The following is a 17,010-nucleotide window of genomic DNA, read 5'->3' on the forward strand; positions in this document are numbered from 1 at the left end:
CTGATTGTACCCCTGATTTATAGCAAACAACCGCATTTCCAAAAGTAAGTCCTGGAACCATTACACCTTTCCACATACCTCGGAGGACCTCGTACCGATTGTATCCCCATAGCGCTCTGTGCATCATTATGGCTGCATTTCTCTTCCCCTTTACTGTTACGGTTTTTTCCCGTGTTTCCATATATCCATTGCCTTCGTTTATCCATATACCAAGGTATTTATATTCTGTTACCCGAGGTATTTCTTGGCCCTGTATCTCCACTGTCTGTTCACTGTTTTCATTGAATACCATAACACCTGATTTTCTAACACTAAACTTGAAGCCTAAATCGTTGCCTTCCTGTCCACAGATATTAGCCAGACGTTGCAAATCACTTTGCTTGTTAGCTAGCAACACAATGTCGTCCACATAAAATAAACCTGGGAGTTGCTGCTCTATTACTGTACCCGCCTGTTTGTATTAGAGATTAAACCCGATATTACTTCCTTCTAGCGCCCTCTCCATCCTCACCATGTACATCATAAACAACAGCGGGGATAAAGGGCACCCCTGCCTCAGTCCCTTGTTGATATGAACTTTCTCCTCGCTCCTCATCCCTTCCCATTCAACGCAAACAGTATTTTCTAGGTAAATCTCTCTCAAAAGCTGTATACAATCGTTACCTAAGCCTTCCCCTTCCAGGATATCTCACAATATGTTGCGGTCCACGTTGTCGTAGGCTCCTGTAATGTCTAAAAAGGCCACATACAACGGTCTGCTTTCTGCTTTTGATATTTCAATACACTGAGTAAGAACAAACAAGTTGTCATCCAAACGCCTACCTATTCTGAAACCATTCTGAAGCTCTCCCAAAATGCCATTATTCTCTGTCCATGCTTGAAGCTTTAATTTGATTGCCTGCATTGCTAGCCTGTATATTACCGATGTAATGGTCAACGGTCTATACGAGTGAATTCTGTCTTTCTCCCCCTTTCCTTTATAAATCAAATTCATTCTACTTTGTCGCCAGCTGTCTGGTATTCGTCTATCTTTTAAAGTTCTTTCCACTGCTTTCACCAGAGCTTCCTTACTTTTTGGTCCTATAGTTCATTTATCAGCCTAATGGGAACCTCGTCTAGCCCTGTGGCTGTACGCTTTGGAATTTTCTCTTCCGCTTTCTTCCAGTTTAAATTTGTTACCACCAGCTGCTTTTCCCCTTGGATCTCTTTCATGCTCTTTTTTTCAACAAGTATAACCTCGTCATTGCCTTGGAAAGATTCGGCTGTTGCTTTTCGGATGTAATTTATTGCCGCTTCTCCTTCGAGTCTGTTTTCATCTTCGTCTAGGATATGTTGTTGTATTGTTGCTGACTTCCTGGCTAATAATTTTATGTGGTTCCAAAATATTCCAGGTGCGGCCTTCTGTTTCTCACGTATTTCTGACAACCAACGTTCACTTTCACCTTTTAATTTTGCTTGCACCAGTATTTGAACCATAGACTTTTTCTCCCGGTATATTTCCCATTTACTGGTTACTTCATCCTGCGGCAACTGCGCCTTCTTTGCCTGCCTGTGCTCTCGAGATGCTTTCTGTCGTTCGGCGATCGCTTCTCGTATCTCCTTGTTCCACCAGCTTTTCGGTTTCTTTTTTCCTTTTTAACGAACATGTTGGTTCTCTTTCCGTATTTCTGTCTTTATTACACTTATAAGCTCACCATATTCCCACTCTTTACTTGGCCATTTGCCAAGTTCTTCCTCAACTCTAGTGACTGTATTTGCTATTTGTTCAGCGTTCAAATTTGGACTGGCCATTTTGCGCCCCTTGCTCTCTTTCCCAACTACATATCCCACTTTCAAAATGATGCGTTTATTGTCACTCCCTATGCTGCTAAACCCTTCCTCATTGATGACCATTTCTCTCAACTTATCATGAATTCCTTCTGTCATCAGACAGTAATCAATGGTCGATTGCCGGTTTCCCTCTTCCCACGTGATCTGCCCTTCACACTTAGGCCCTGTATTCACGATAACGAGGTTATGTTGCTCACAAAGGCCTAGCATCGACTTCACGTAAAACTCTTGCTTGGGCTAGTTGGTTCATGCTTGAAGTAGTAAAGGCAAGGCGCAGAAGAGCAGGACTCAGGAAGAACACAAACGACAGGACCGGCGCCGGTCCTGTCGTTTGTGTTCTTCTTGAGTCCTGCTCTTCTGCGCCTTGCCTTTACTACTTCAGTCGACTTCACGTTGTTGTCGGTATAGCCATCTAAATCCTGTATGTGGGCATTCATCTCACCTAATAGGACAATTTCAGCACCATTCTCGAAACCCCGAATATCAGCGCTTATGCATTCCACTAACTCTTTATTCTTCTCTGTGCAATTATTTCCGGTCCACAAATATGTAACGCCCAGCCAAGTTTTTTTCCCACTCATTGTACCTGATAACCAAAGGTGCTCTTGACATTGTGAATTTACTCTTTTCCATTTGGCTCCCTGATGGATGAGCGTTCCGACTCCCCCTCCCTTTCTTTCCAACTTAGTTCTGTTGCACCCTTCCCAAACACAATTGTCAATAACTGGTGGCTCTTCTGAGTCTCTAAGGTGCGTTTCTGTAACCGCATACACCCCTATTTGTTCTCTGTGTAACTGCTCCTCAATCTCTGCCCACTTTTCCTTTCTTCTGCCGCCCTGCATGTTTATGTAACCTATTGCATGGCGAGCTCTTTTTCTTGTTTCCCCCCTTTTTCTATTATCGACGGCGATGCTCTTCTGATGTTCCCCTAGGGGACCTTCTTCATTACTATCTACTCTGACCTCCTGAGCGCCCGCGGGCCCCCTAAAAAAGCAACAGCGCGACCACCAAGTCGCCAGCCCACTTCTCGTGCTAACCTGTAATTGAAGTGGATACCGTCTCGTTTAAAACCACCGCAACTTCTAACTTCCCTGTTTACTTCGACAACCTCTAAGCCTTTCTCTCGGCTCATTTTCCATATTGCCTCATTAGCAGCCACTACGGCTCTTTGTACGTGACTGTCACACACAGGCACCTCCGGCACCGTGCACACCACGATCTGCACCTTAGGGGATAGCTCACGCAAGTCGTGCACCCCCTTCGCCAAGCGCTGGGCTAGTCCTGGCCCTTTTCTGTTTAGGACGTCATTTAGCCCACCTGCTACTATGACGAGGTTGCACACGTGGGCATTTTCCGCGAGCTTTTCTTTTGCTCGCTCCATGACAGAACCCAGTGTGCGCCCTGGAAATGTCCCTACCGCCACTCTATTGTCCCCTTTCACCCTCTCCACAATTGCTTTTGAGCACTCAGCCAGGTTTGAATCGCCTGCAATAATCACCTTTTCAATCTCTCCTACCTCTCCCTGCTTCCCTGTGTCATTTTCCGTGTGATTCGGCCTCGACAAGGGGCATTGTCCCCTCGGCTCCTGCTTTTTCCGCGTAGCGGCCTGAAGGTAGGTGCTGCTCTTTCCAGCTAACCCATCATCACCCTGCCTGCGTTCCGCGTATTTCTCTGAGCCTCCCGCGCCTATCGCGTCGGGTGTCTGCGTTCCATTGTCACGCACATTCTCGGTCACAATGGCGATCCTGTTCAGCTTTTCCTCGGCTACCTCCAGTCTCTTTTCAACTACCTTCCATGCATCACGCTCCGTGTTTAGCTCATTTTTGAGCTCTTGCACCTGTTTGAGAAGCTCTTCCTGGAAACTCTCCATTTTCTGCATCCTAGTATCGACATACATTGTGTGCCGGTTGATTCGACGCCCTCTCCATTCTCACCCGTCTCCTCGTCTGCCTTGAGGGTCGCCCCAGTACAGCCTGCTTTACCGGCTTTCTCGCCATGTATTGCACGGCTTTTTGCAAATACTATAATACTATATCAATGCAGAGCACGTGCCTTCTAGAAAAAACCGATACGCACAGGATCCAAATCCTCAAAATGCCGCAAAGCAACTCTCACTACTGTTTCAAAAACAATCAATGCCGCGGAGACCAAAGGTATGACGCGCTCAACCACGCGGCCACGCTCTCACTTTCCTACCAAAACACGCACAGTAAAACCACTTATAGCTATTTGTCTTGCCACTTACAAGCTACCATTTAAAGACTACAAAAACTCAACGTCCCACTATGCTGCACATGTTGGAACACGTGGCACGAAAGGACGCTCTAATGATCCTGCAAAACAAACGTACACGAAGCACACCCGCGCACCCGAAATACGAGAGACCAATAAAAAAAAGGAAAGAAACGGAAAAACCCCCAATTACTATTTAAATGCAAAAAAAAACACAGCAAATGATAACGCGGCGCGCTCCTCATAGGTTTGGCTGTCGGCGCTCCATAAGCACACCACGCGGGAGCCCTCCTGGACATTTCTGTAAGTACACTAGAAATGGAAGAAGTATTTTACTGCCACAATAATAATCGTGGACAAATAGAAAGCACGTAATGGTTTACAGACGTCACCTCTTTAAAGAATACGCACAGCTGAACGCCACTGAGCGCGGTCGCCGCGATGGAGTCTCCCGAACCGGCTTCTTGGGTGAAAGGTAGGCAAACGTTGAGAGCAAACTATGTGAATTATGTTCTTGTTGTGGGCAGCCTGTGTAATGAAACGGAGCATAACCGAATGAAGCCTCAATGCAGCGATGGAATGCGCGTCGATCAGCCTGTGCACGTCCACGCACAATGTTTCGCTTTCGCAGCGAGCCCATTTTCGCACCGTGCCGCGAGATTCAGGCTGCAGCATATGAGCATTTGACAGTACACAAGCAACAGTTGTTGCGTGGACGCTATCAGAGCTGTTAAAAAATGATTTCGTTAGAACTATATTCGCGACGCCTACATCGACTTGACGATTCCATCTTTTTTTTTCTTCTAAATAGTTGGACGTTTCACTGTCATTATTTCGCAAGTTGCATCGCACTGTATGTTTATAGGTATTCTCCGCATGCGATTTCCCACTGATTTCTTTTTCTTAATCAAGTACGTTCATTTTTGATGATAACACAAACACGAGCATTTGGCATACCTTTATTTTTAATGTGCTTCTTGCCATTCCCTTTTCATTACGGTGAACTTGCCAGTATCTATAGCATCAACAAGTTCATAGACCAGAGCTTCACGACATTAGCCGGGCAGCGCGCGCGGGCGAGCGTCTCAGTGGGCGCATTCTGCTACTCGCTGAACATCGTAGCCCCAACGCCATAGCAGAAATCTTCCACGCGGAAGTACTTGATGTACACCCGAGTTGTAGCCGATGGCTGCTTGCCGTTCCTAAGTTTTGCAATACAAGCTTCGCGCAGTCTTGTCCTATGAATACATATGTGAAGGCAGCTCATACCGGGCTCCGTTGCGTACGTCCGGCAGTGCGGCACCGAGCAGTAGCCTACCATGTCGGTCACCTTCAAAGGCAGCGACTACCTATTACAGTGCTTTCAAGTGTTGTCAAGCAGACACCAGAAACGGGAAAACCTCCCCATTTAATCAGAACCGCAGCGCAGGTGGAACTTTCGTTTTTAGCTCGCTTCGGCGCTTCCGATAGCAGCCGACGCGGCCGCTGTGTCCACGTGATCCGTCATTCACGTGACGCCGACGGCAGCGCCAGCTTTTCCTGTGGTGAAGCTCGGTCCCAATATTCTACGCTTAGTTCTTACATTAAAATTAAGGCGCTTTTCAATCACAGCGCCATTTCACATGACTGCATATAACCAGTCTGACAGAATAAGTGAATAAATGTCATTTTCTTTTCCGCAAAATCAAACTGTCGTTTTGCACAGCAACTCGAATAAGCTTTATTCAGCACAGTGGCAGGTTTAGGATGTTGGTGGAAAATTGTTGCATAAAGATGTGCTGCACCAGAAAGAATGCTTCTTGCTCGTTGTATCTATTGTAGCATTATCTAGTCTTTGTTTCTTTCGATGTTATTCACAGTACATATGTACTAAAGAAATAAGGGACAAGTACATATATGGAGTTCACAGCGCACATATACCGAGGCACTAAGGAGCACGGCACTCTTTCACTCTGTCTGTTGCTTATTTCCTTGGCAGGTGCGTGCTCTGAACACCACCAACATGAACTGTTACCCACTGGCTTGCCCATGCTTCAACTCTTGCGCTTGGTGTTTTGTCTCCAAGGTACCCGCATGCTAGTAGTGCTAGTGATTTTTGCATGTATGTAAACAGCTTATACGATTCCAGAACAATTTCATTGTTCTATACATGGTACTAAACTTGCCAGTGTTTTTTTGTTAAAGGAGGAATTGGGGAGGAAGATATTGTGGCAACCCTTACAATGCCCTAGTGTATTCAGCTTGTGCAGACTCTTAAAAGGTTTTATCATGTTGAAAAAAAAATTTGGCTGAAACCATAGGAGGATAGTTGCTGGAGGTATGATAGCATGGCGGTACAGATGCTCAGTTATGCTGCTGGGGACACTTACTGGTTAGCGTTACCGGCTAATGCTATTAGGCTTTTGGTTGCTGCAACGCTGTAACGTTGCAGTGTAACATTACAGCGTTGTAACGTTGCATTACAAGACACGTTAAAACCATTGTAAGGATGCATGTCGTGCTATGGTATCGGGATTGGTCCACCAAGTGACCACATTTGCTTACACAATGTGGCCGTCTGGCCCAGTTTCCTTGACTGCCATCTATGCAGAAGGAGGAGGGAGGCCAAAAAAAAATGCAGAGAAAGGAGCTCCGATTAAATCTTTTCGCATAGACAGCTCATACACTGCATTTTTCTTATCTTGCAGGCTTTGTTATATAATATGACGCTTGCTATGGTCAGAATATCTGCATTTTATTCCTATTTGTGCCTAATGAAGGTTGCTTTGTTCACAGTGTCACATTTTATACTGTTTCTCTTCTTGCAACACTAAGCTCACCTGTTTTAATGCTGCTACAGCTATGGCTGGGCCTTGCAGTGAAAGCAGACTGTGCTATGTTGCTGATCTCCATGTACAAGTTGGTCCACGACATTTAGGCACCAGAATGCTTTCATTCATTGACAAGGTACTATATAATATGGAGAGCTTTCACCTCAAAATCCGTCGTGAGTTTGAGCTTTGAGAAATATGTTAAGGAAAAAGACACGAAGGTTGGCCTTGGTGATAGATACGCTCATGTTCTTTCTTTAAAGTGCTCTTCTTGCAGTGTTCCTCGTGGGTATGCTTTGAAAGGATGTCAACACTTCAACACGAAGAAAAAAAAAAAAACTTATTTGGTGCACAATTCATAAGAAAGGAAAGGAGGTGTCAAGACAGAACACTACTAACAACGATCCAACTTTATTGCTCGCACAGCACAGAAATATAAAGTGAGGGGCGAAAGGCGGAGAACAGATAGGTAAATCTGAAAAGGGCACATGGCAAGGCTAGCACGACACTTGTTTTACAAAGACAGATAAGCAGTCTCACTATCCAATAATCCTCTGTTTGGGGAGCTAACTCACAGGCTCCCCATCACACATATAAGGAAAGCCTGACAGATCTCTCCAGCCCTTTGGTCCTTATACTTTGTCACAGTTGCACAGTTTTCAAACAAAAGGGTACACTTGCACTGAGAGCAGTGCACACTACTAGGTGGCTGCCAACTGACCCCCGTATCAAGTGCATGTGGCCCCACACCTGGTCATTTATACATTAGACTAAACATCTACTGCATGACAGTGGTATGTGATAGACAACTGCACCTCTGTACTCTATGTACTTTTATTGCTTGCCTTTTTTTTTTGCAGGCAGTGATGTATGCCACGGTTAATATTGAGGCCAACCATTCTTGCTGTAAAATTTGGAAGAAAAAAAAAAAAACACTGTCAAGCACGAAAATCTAACTCCAAAGTAAGAAATGACATCTGAATTCTGTAAAATGTGTCTACTGAGAAATTTAAAGCGGACAAAACTGCTCTATTCAATGCTGCTCTGAAGTAAAGCACTAATTTGTGAGTGTGACTTTTGCACAACGCTTGAAAACCCTGTAACAATTTCTTGTAAACTGTAAACTTGCATAAAATACTTGTTTCAGATTCAGATAAAATGCTTCAGATTCTCTAACAAGAAGCTTACAGAACTGCGATACCCATTTTTCGTCGAGTGCTATGTGGCAATTACTTTCTGGTTCACATTTTGTAAAGCCTGCCTCTTTTCGATAACTCGGCGATATGAATCTCTCGGGACAGGGCAAGATTTTTTATCGCCCACTAAAGTAAACAAATTTTGAAATTACGCAGCAATGAAATGACTGACTTGCTCAAAAAAGTTTCTTCTTAAGCAATCCCTTATCTCACGGTAAAGTATTTTCAAGAAATATACAGCCAAATTTGAGAAAATTGCGCTTTTTTAGTGCGTTGTCTCCGAAATCAGGCTTTGGGGGATGCTATCACACCGCTGATCGTGCGCATGGCTTTCCATTGATGCAGCACCACCATATTGGTATTGCTGCAAACATGAAACAATGGAGATTTAGGTAGCTGCAGTGCTGTATTTCTTCATGCAGAAATAAAAGCAATAAAAGCAAGTGTGAAAAGGGAAAGCTGGCGTCGCAATTTGTTACTGCAGTCACATGGTGCGCAGGGGGTGCTCCTATTGGTTGATGTGAATTTGCATCACTGGCATGCTTGTTTCATATAAATTTTGGCAGCAGCGAGCTGCACACTTTGATGTGTTTCGAGACTGACATTTCAACATCCGCCTGGTTATCTCGAGTTTTCTTCTGCATCCCAGCTACTGCTGATAGCTGAATCCTAGCTACTTCCTGATGGTGATAAGGACATGACTTGCGCAAGAGTATCGTTTCTTTGTGGCAGCAAACCTTCTTCGCATTGTGCAATCTGACGGGTACAAACGTAGTAAATCTTCAAGTTGTCACTGGGCACTCAAGCCGATATTGTTGACCTGGCATGATTGGGTTGCTTATGATTGCTGGCTCCTGATAAAGTTACAAGGTGTTTGAAAATGGCTGACAAGTTGCATGATACTGCACAAAGCAAAACATATTTTTGTTCTAGGGGGTGGGTGGTGGTGGAGTCATGGCAGAGTGACGTAGATTGCCCTGGCAACAGAAATTCGACCGATGTATCCGCCTGGCCACTCTGCCAGCTTGACAATGGACAATGGCTAGTATCAGGCGTTACCGGTGCCTTCTCACCGTCTCCACAGAGGATCACATGGCAGCTCGACTGTTCATATGATCCGGTGCAGTGTGAAGAGTGGTCCACAACATTAGAAATTTAACATGTTGTAAGCTAATGAACTTGGGCCGGCAATTTTGCAAAACTCATATCAACCCGGAATTCATACCTGCATGATCGTATCACCGAGATTACCCTGTATTTGTAGTTGCTAAGATGTCATAAATCACAATTTTGCTTCCTATAGTTGGCAGAGTTAAGCTTTCTCTCCTAAATGTGACAAATCTCACTTGTATTGGTTGAGCAGTCATTCAACAAGAGCATTTAGTTCTTTGTCTTGCATGTGTTTGAATAGGAAAATCAGAGTTAGCCGTGGGGTAAAATTGCTTTTTAAGGACGAAACCAGTCTGTCAAGTAAAGTAAATACTATGCATAATCAACTGGGCTTGCCCTTCGGTACACTAAGAACTACCACTACCAGCACCCTCTGCTGCAATGGTGGTGTAATGAAATTTGTTGTGAAGTTAATCTACGAAACCGTGCGGAAAGACAGATGCCCCCGAGATGATCCTTCCAGAATGCAGTCCCTGGCACAAGCTCTGAGGACCGTTTTCATACACACCAACTCTTCGGAATGTTTTCATAAGTCTATGACCTTGGGCTAGTTCTACGATCTTAGGAATGTTGTGTCAAGTCTAAAAAAAAAAAAAAATTGTGTATGCAAAAAAATTTCGCTTGTTGGTCAGAGGTCTTCTGCTGGAGAAAAGACAGCAGAGGGGGTAGTAGTTGCTTCAAGCAAGTTTATCCAGACACATTCCTATAACAGGCAAAATTGACTATGACAAATTCCCTGAAAATGCTAGGGTGATCTAAAACCAATATATTGCTTGCCAGTCTCTGCTGATCTGGCTTTGGTGCTGTTCATGTGCTGTGTGTAAAAGTACATAATGTGATAAGGAACATATTTGTTGAACAAAAGATGCATGCTCTGGACAAAAGAAAAAAAATCCATGCTAGTCCCCCCTCTCAGCATTGTGTGAGGAGGCTTTTTATAAACTTGAAGGTTCAGAGGTTGGCTGGTATATGCATTTTGCACACACACTCCAAGTATGCTACAGGGCCAGGTACACTTAAAGTTTGCCATGAGCACAGTCACTGTGAGGCATATTGAAGGCATGCAACCACAGACATAACCATGGATAAGGCGAACATTTGTGCATGTTGTCTGGTTTCATGTACAGTGGAACCTCGTTGATACGTTCCTGTTATGTATTATTTCACGGCGTCTACGTTTGGAATCATGGACATCAAAAATGATGCAATAGAGTTGCGCACATTTTTTACCGGTTCATACGTTCCTGGAAAACATTTTTTGCCACCAACGTTCAGTATGTCGCCTAAGTGGGATGGTGTGATATGTTTCCTGGCCGCTAGATCCCATGTGAACAAGAAAATGCGTGATTGCGAACAGTATATAGCTGGCTGCTTAGGCAGCTTCACCGCAATACTCACCCGCTTGTCTCATGTGAAAACGCCGACATGCACTCAGTTTCTCATTTCGGTACCAGCAAATCTCCGGGGTCGACGCACACAGCATTCACACCTATCACCGCCAACCCTACTGCAATAAGCATCTTCGCCTATCCACAGTGTGTGGTGCCGGGAGAAGCGTAGCGCATGCTTTTAATAAGCAATAATCGAAACGCGCCACCGTTCCCTGCTGCAGACTGCAATCGTATACATTTTCCGGCCGCTAGATTTCATGTGAACAAGAAAAGGCACGACTGAGAACAAACAGTATATAGCCACCCATCCCACGTGAATATGACGGTGCATGCAGTTGCTTATTCCGGTACCAGCAAATTTCTGCCTAATCGTCGCACGCCGCATTCACAGCTATCGCCGCCAAACCTATTGCGATAAGCGTCTTCACCTATCCGTATTACAGCGCGTGGTGCACAGTGCCATTGGTAGCATACTGCACTCTTTTAGCAGGCGACAATCCAAACACACTGCCCTTTTCTGCTACAGGTGGCGCTATGTTCGCATCACATTTTGCTTCGGCAGCATCCGGCGTCGCCTACCAGCTCGATTTCGGTTCGGTTTCCGGTCGCCCTCTTAAAACACCACGCAATAGGAAAACAACAAAACACGCCTCTGGCCATCGGAGCACTACCAGCTCGACATGCGTCGGTGTCTTGTGCTGCAATGATCCGCGCGATGCTTTGCGTTACGTAGATGTCAACAATAAATGAGTCTGTCAAATTTTTTTAGTTACTTCAGGTCGTACATTTTCCTGGTTAGTACATGTTTTCTCGCGGTTTTTTTGAAAACGTATGAACGAGGTTCTACTGTATAACTCATCGACCGCCATGAAAAACGGGTCTAATCTGGAACAGCGCTACATGCGCTGGTGAAGTTGAAGGTGCCGAATAACGAGAGCAAACCTGTCTGTTCCTTTGTTTCTGATGAAAGGGTCTTCAATGGCAACCTTGTACACGTGTAGTAGCTTAGCCGTTGCTTGGGTGGTTCGGGCAGCCAGTGTGCTCTGCCAGTATGCGCTGCTAATGAGTGCCGGTGCCCAAGAGGCGATGAAGTTTACGGGTGTTCGGTCCCACCTAGTGAGCTCTGTATTGCTGAAATACGGCAGCTCAATTACAAGTGTCTTGGTCAATCTTCTAGGCCAATCCTCGCTCCCTGAACTATTCTGCATTCAGTACACAGTCATGGAGTCCTCGAAGAGCTGCGTAAGATCATCTTCGGTGTGGGTGCGTGGCGACAGGCGAGTCACTCGTTCCTGCAAAAAGTGAAAGGGATCTATTCGGCAGGGCACACGAAACGCATGCAACAAGTGCAAGTCAGGCGAAGAGCAGCTCAGGTGAAAATCAGCGTTGGTCAAATGACCAGAACTGGTTTTTATTAGTCACTTACTGAGCACTCTACCCTTTACTTTTCAGTTACTTGCTGAATGGTCCTCCCCTAGGCAATGTATCACGGTACAGCAGTATTTTCTTTCTTCCAACTTTTTAATTGCGGGCAACCCAAGGAAAAGGCATTTTTTAAGTGTTTGTTGCTACTGGTAGTCACTGAAATGAACATTGCATTCTCACGTCTTTGTTCTCTAGTTAACAAACAAATAATGCAAGTCTAGTACTAGTCACTACATAGATGATGCATGTAGCACCACACTAGGCACTGCATCTTTGCTCTCTGCTGCACCTACGTGCCTATACCGTATAACATGTGTTACACTCGTAACTTATGAAATGCAAATAAAGAATTATGTTCTTTATTGTTCTTAATCAACGATGGACTACTATGAACTAGAGAGGCCCTGGCGGAGGGCTTAGGATAATTTTCATCCACCTGAGGTTCACATAAATCGCAAAGTGTCCATAAATCTAAGCACACAAGTGTCTTTACATTCCGCCCCTATCGGTATGGGTGTGCAAGTACTAAATAGTAGATTTAGAGTCAAATATAGAATTGGACCAAGAAAAAAGATAGCCAAATATCGAATTGAATATTGAATAGAAAAGAATTTGGTAGTGACTACAGTGACGGGGTCCGGCACTTTAACATCTGTACTACAGTGATGGGGCCCGGTACTTTAACATATGCACTACAGTGACGGCGCCCGGCACTTAAACATCTGTACTACAGTGAAGGGGCCCGGCATTTTAACATATACACTACAGTGACGGGGCCCGGCGCTTTAACCTCAGCCCTGCAGTGACGGGGCCGGTCTCCTTAACCACAGACGGGACCGGCACTTTACGTCAACACTGTAGTGACGTCAATGGCCGCACTTCTTTGAAACATTCTATGCAAACAACTTCGAGCACTTCACGGCAGGCAGTGAACTTTATTAAAGTCCTGAGGAGCGACTCCGAAACCCCCTTAAGAGGGAGGGGGCCGCCGCGAGCCATTCTGACGTTGGGACGGGCTGGCCGTGCCTGAGTGCCTCCTCCCACTCTTCTTCCGTGGCGAGATGACCGTGGTCCCGTAACGAAGGACACCGCCAGAGCATGTGTTCTAAAGTGCAGAATGGATCTCCGCAATCCGGACACCTGCCCCGCACGGACGCAGCGTTAGGTTGCCCCTGCGATCCACCACGGCCACCGCAAATCGATCGGACGAACCGTATTGGGCGACGTCGACGAACGCGACCGATCGTGGATCGTCGGCGACGGATCCGAGAAGTGCGGCCGCTCGGGCCCTGCGTGTGCCTACATTGCGTTGCGGGTGCACGTTGCGCAGGAACGGCGAGACCGTGACGGCCTCCTGCGACCACGCGTCGAGCACGCACCACCTTTCCCTGACTGTTAAAGTCGAGCGCCTCCAGGATCCGCCTCCCCGCAGGCGAGGAAGCGAGCCTGACAACCTGGACTAACTTCTGTGACCCAACCTCATTGAAAGTGTTGTGGACCCCCAGCTGCATGAGCTTCTCGGTGCTGGCGCCTATGGGGATGCCAAGCACTTCACGGACCGCAGTATTTTATTCCAGTACTGTCCACAACACCACGTGAATTTCACGTGGTGTCAGCAACTTCCGTGTAGCAACTGTCAGCAACTTCCGTGCAGTAATTGAATATATTGATTGCACACATACGGATCAAACGACCACAATGGGTACTTGTCCACGATTGTACAATCTTTTGCGTATGCACTGTAACACGTATGATGATTATAATAAAGAAAGAAAGTTCACTCTAATGGAAGGGGAACGGTAAAAACACATTTAAAAAGGCACCTCCCATGTTCCTGCTTGTGTAGCACCAGACAATGAATATTCTACTGAATTAAGAAAAAGAAGCAGCGGGTAATTGCTCGCTTAGAAGACCGATAAACATGCAGTTCGATGAAATTTGAGAAATAATGATATTGAAGCTTCCAAGACTTTAGAAGAAAAGAAAAAGGAAATTAAGACTGAATAATCGCGACGGAACATCACAAGTCGCTGTAGGCATCGAAGACCCTAGCTATAACGAAATTATTTTTGAACAGCTCCGATAGTGTCCATGCAACAATGGTAGCTTGCGTACTGTCAAATGCTCATATGCTGCGGCATAAAGCTCACGGCACAGTGCGAAAACGTGCTCGGAGCGAAAGCGAAACATTGCGCGAGGACATGCATGCAGACGCGAAGTCGGTCACCACGAACCCGTGCGATCGCTGCATTGCAGCTTCATTCTGTTATGCTACATTTATTTACACAGACAGCCATCCCACTATAAGAACATATTTCACATTGTTTTCTCAGTGATTGCTTACGTTTCACGCAAACCGGTTCGATGGAATCGATTGCGGCGACCGCTCGCAGTGTCCCAGCTTACTGTACGTAGTAGGCAAAGAGATAGCGTTTGTAAACCATTCTGTGCTTTCTGTTTGTCCAACATGATTATTTTAAAGGTAAAATACTGCCATTTCGAGAGTACTTGCAAAATTGTTCAGGAGGGCTGCCGCGTAGTATGTTTATTTAACCTTTATTCAACGCCGACGCATATCAGGCGCTTCCGACAGGTGGCGACTCCGTAAGTAGTCCTCGCCCCCAATACCGACATCTTTATAGTGAGGGCCCCGTCGGTGTAGTGTTGTTGTTAAAGCGACGGGCCCTGTCACCGTAGTGTGGATGTTAAAGTACCGGGCCCCGTCACTGTAGTGCAGATGTTAAAGTGCCGGGCCCCGTCACTGTAGTCACTACCAAAGAATTTAGCATAAAGCTTTGTGCTTACAAATTTTGTGCAGAAAAACACGGCGCTGCACAGACTCAGGGGGCTACTCACACTACGTAACAAGAATGTTACTAGCTATCAGCAACTTGGGTACTTAAGAACAAACATGGCTTGTATGGTCTACTCTTATTAATTAAAGGAAATATGAGATTAGTAAGCCAGCACTGATAACAACTCAATTTGTAAATGAAGGTCTGGAAAATATTTTTACTGATAGATTGTCTGTTGAATAAAATATAGTGCTTTTTCCCCCTCTGAACCTGAAGAAATAGAAAAGCTATGTTGTACTGAATACCAATGAGGTTTTCAGTTTAATAGTGGACTATACTGTGCTTAATTGCAATCCTCTACTGCTTAGCAAGTTTTGTTTTTCAATTTGCTTCCAGAAAACAAAAGGGTTTCTTCAATCTTTATGGCAAGCGGTTTCTGTGAGTTGTCGTCAGGTCGTTGAGCCCAATCTGCGCAACAGACAAAAGTTGGGACTGTGCCATCACATGATTCGGTAAAGCTCTGCGTGTTTATCGGCAATGCACAGGTCGACTGTAGTGGGCACCGACGGTAAAGAGTGGGTACCTTTTCACTTCTTGTTTGGCCTTGTTTGCTGCCTGTCGCAAGTTCTCAATCGGGAGGCCCATGGGAAGTTTGTGCGACACGACAACCCCTCCTCCTAACTTCTGCTCACGTCCACCTGGCGTGCGTGTAAATGTATCTGCAGGGGGGTCACAGTGCACTAATTACCGTATTTACACGATTGCAGGTCGACCTATTTTTCTAAACTTGAAAATCTGAAGTGGGGGGTCGACTTACAATCGAAACCAAAACATGGCACCGCCAATAAAGTGAGACCAACGAGATATCAGAGGAGCTGCGATGTAGTTACAATTTTATGTTTGCTCTGTGGCCCTACCTGTAGCTTTTCGCTATCCTGTGCATTTGTTCGCTTTATGGAAGGGTTTTTCAACATTTTTGAGAGTTTTACAGTGCACAGAACACTCATGGGAGGGTGTCAATAGTGGATGGAAGTGCCGCTGCTCAAGTCGCAGTGGTACCCTTAGAACGGCAGCGCTTGCGGGGAGTATTGATAGTTCATGGAAGAGGAGACACCACTCGCGTGTTTCTCTTTCCCTGTAGCTCTTAGTTTGACACGTTCAATTTGACTGTGTGTAGCGACTTTGAAGGTGAAATGGAAGAGACAAGTGTAGTGCCGTAACTGTCTCTCAGAGGAGGAAACCTCAACAGTACTGCGCGGGAAAGCGATTTGACTGCCGGCTACATGCTACTTCCGTGCTTCCTCAGTTCTCCAGGCCCAGTAAACTTCCACAGTTGTCACGAGTTCTCCGGGCTCAGTAAACATTCGGCGCTTGTTCACAGCAGCATCCAAGAGGGCTGCCATCCTTTACGCTGAAGAAACGAATCACTGCACAGCGGACCACAAGTTCGATGTTTCTGAACGAGTGGTGTGAGAGTGGCGACTGCAGCGAAGCAAAATTTTTCACCTGTGACGAGAAGCGAAGAATTTCCCATGGGCCGAAGTCGGGACACTTTCCGGAGCTGTACGCCAAGCTTGCGGCGTACGTCGCTGAAATGCGTGATCGGTTCCTGCCAGTGAAGTGCGACATGGTCGTGAAACGAGTCTGAATCTTCGCCTTTGAAGGACTTGCTCCGCCGTCAGTACAATGAGTGGCTGGTGGCAGAAGAACTGAACTTACGCCAACTGAACCAGCCAAAAGAGCCTCCCCTGACGGGTGCGTGTGGTTGGGTGCATTCAGCGGGGGCAGCTGTTCCACAAGACGTCATGGTGTGGCTGTTTGCCAAATGTGAAATTTTGCTGGATGACGACGTAACTGTTGGACCGTAGCAGTGATGACAATGGTAGCACTGGTGAGGACGATAGCACAAGTGAACACGAGTAGTCCAGTGACCATGCCAGTTACTAATAAATTTTCGTTATGGAATGTACCCTCAGGTATGCTCTTTTTTTCCCCTGTCATACGCGATATGGGGGGTCGAATTACATTCGAGTCGACTTACAACGAGTAAATATGGCACATGACATTTTCCAAGCATGCCATCTAAATCCAATGCTAGTTTTGTGACAGATTGCTCGAAGCTACGAGAAGAGATTGATGTGCATCTATGGATGGCATTTGG

The 17,010-nt window shown here is 45.8% G+C and overlaps 1 protein-coding gene across 1 annotated transcript in view; it reads right to left on the reverse strand.

The window, feature by feature from the left end:
- Positions 1-7,264: 7,264 nt before the first annotated feature.
- The window catches only part of T3dh (Type III alcohol dehydrogenase), a 75,317-nt gene continuing 65,571 nt past the window's right edge, over positions 7,265-17,010 (reverse strand). Inside the window, exon 12 of the mRNA XM_070536259.1 lies at positions 7,265-11,921. Coding sequence (XP_070392360.1) covers positions 11,838-11,921 — 84 coding nt within the window. The 3' untranslated portion in view covers positions 7,265-11,837. The remainder of the gene's footprint in view (positions 11,922-17,010) is intronic.

Source organism: Dermacentor albipictus, chromosome 3, assembly GCF_038994185.2.
Source record: "Dermacentor albipictus isolate Rhodes 1998 colony chromosome 3, USDA_Dalb.pri_finalv2, whole genome shotgun sequence".
Taxonomy (NCBI): domain Eukaryota; kingdom Metazoa; phylum Arthropoda; class Arachnida; order Ixodida; family Ixodidae; genus Dermacentor; species Dermacentor albipictus.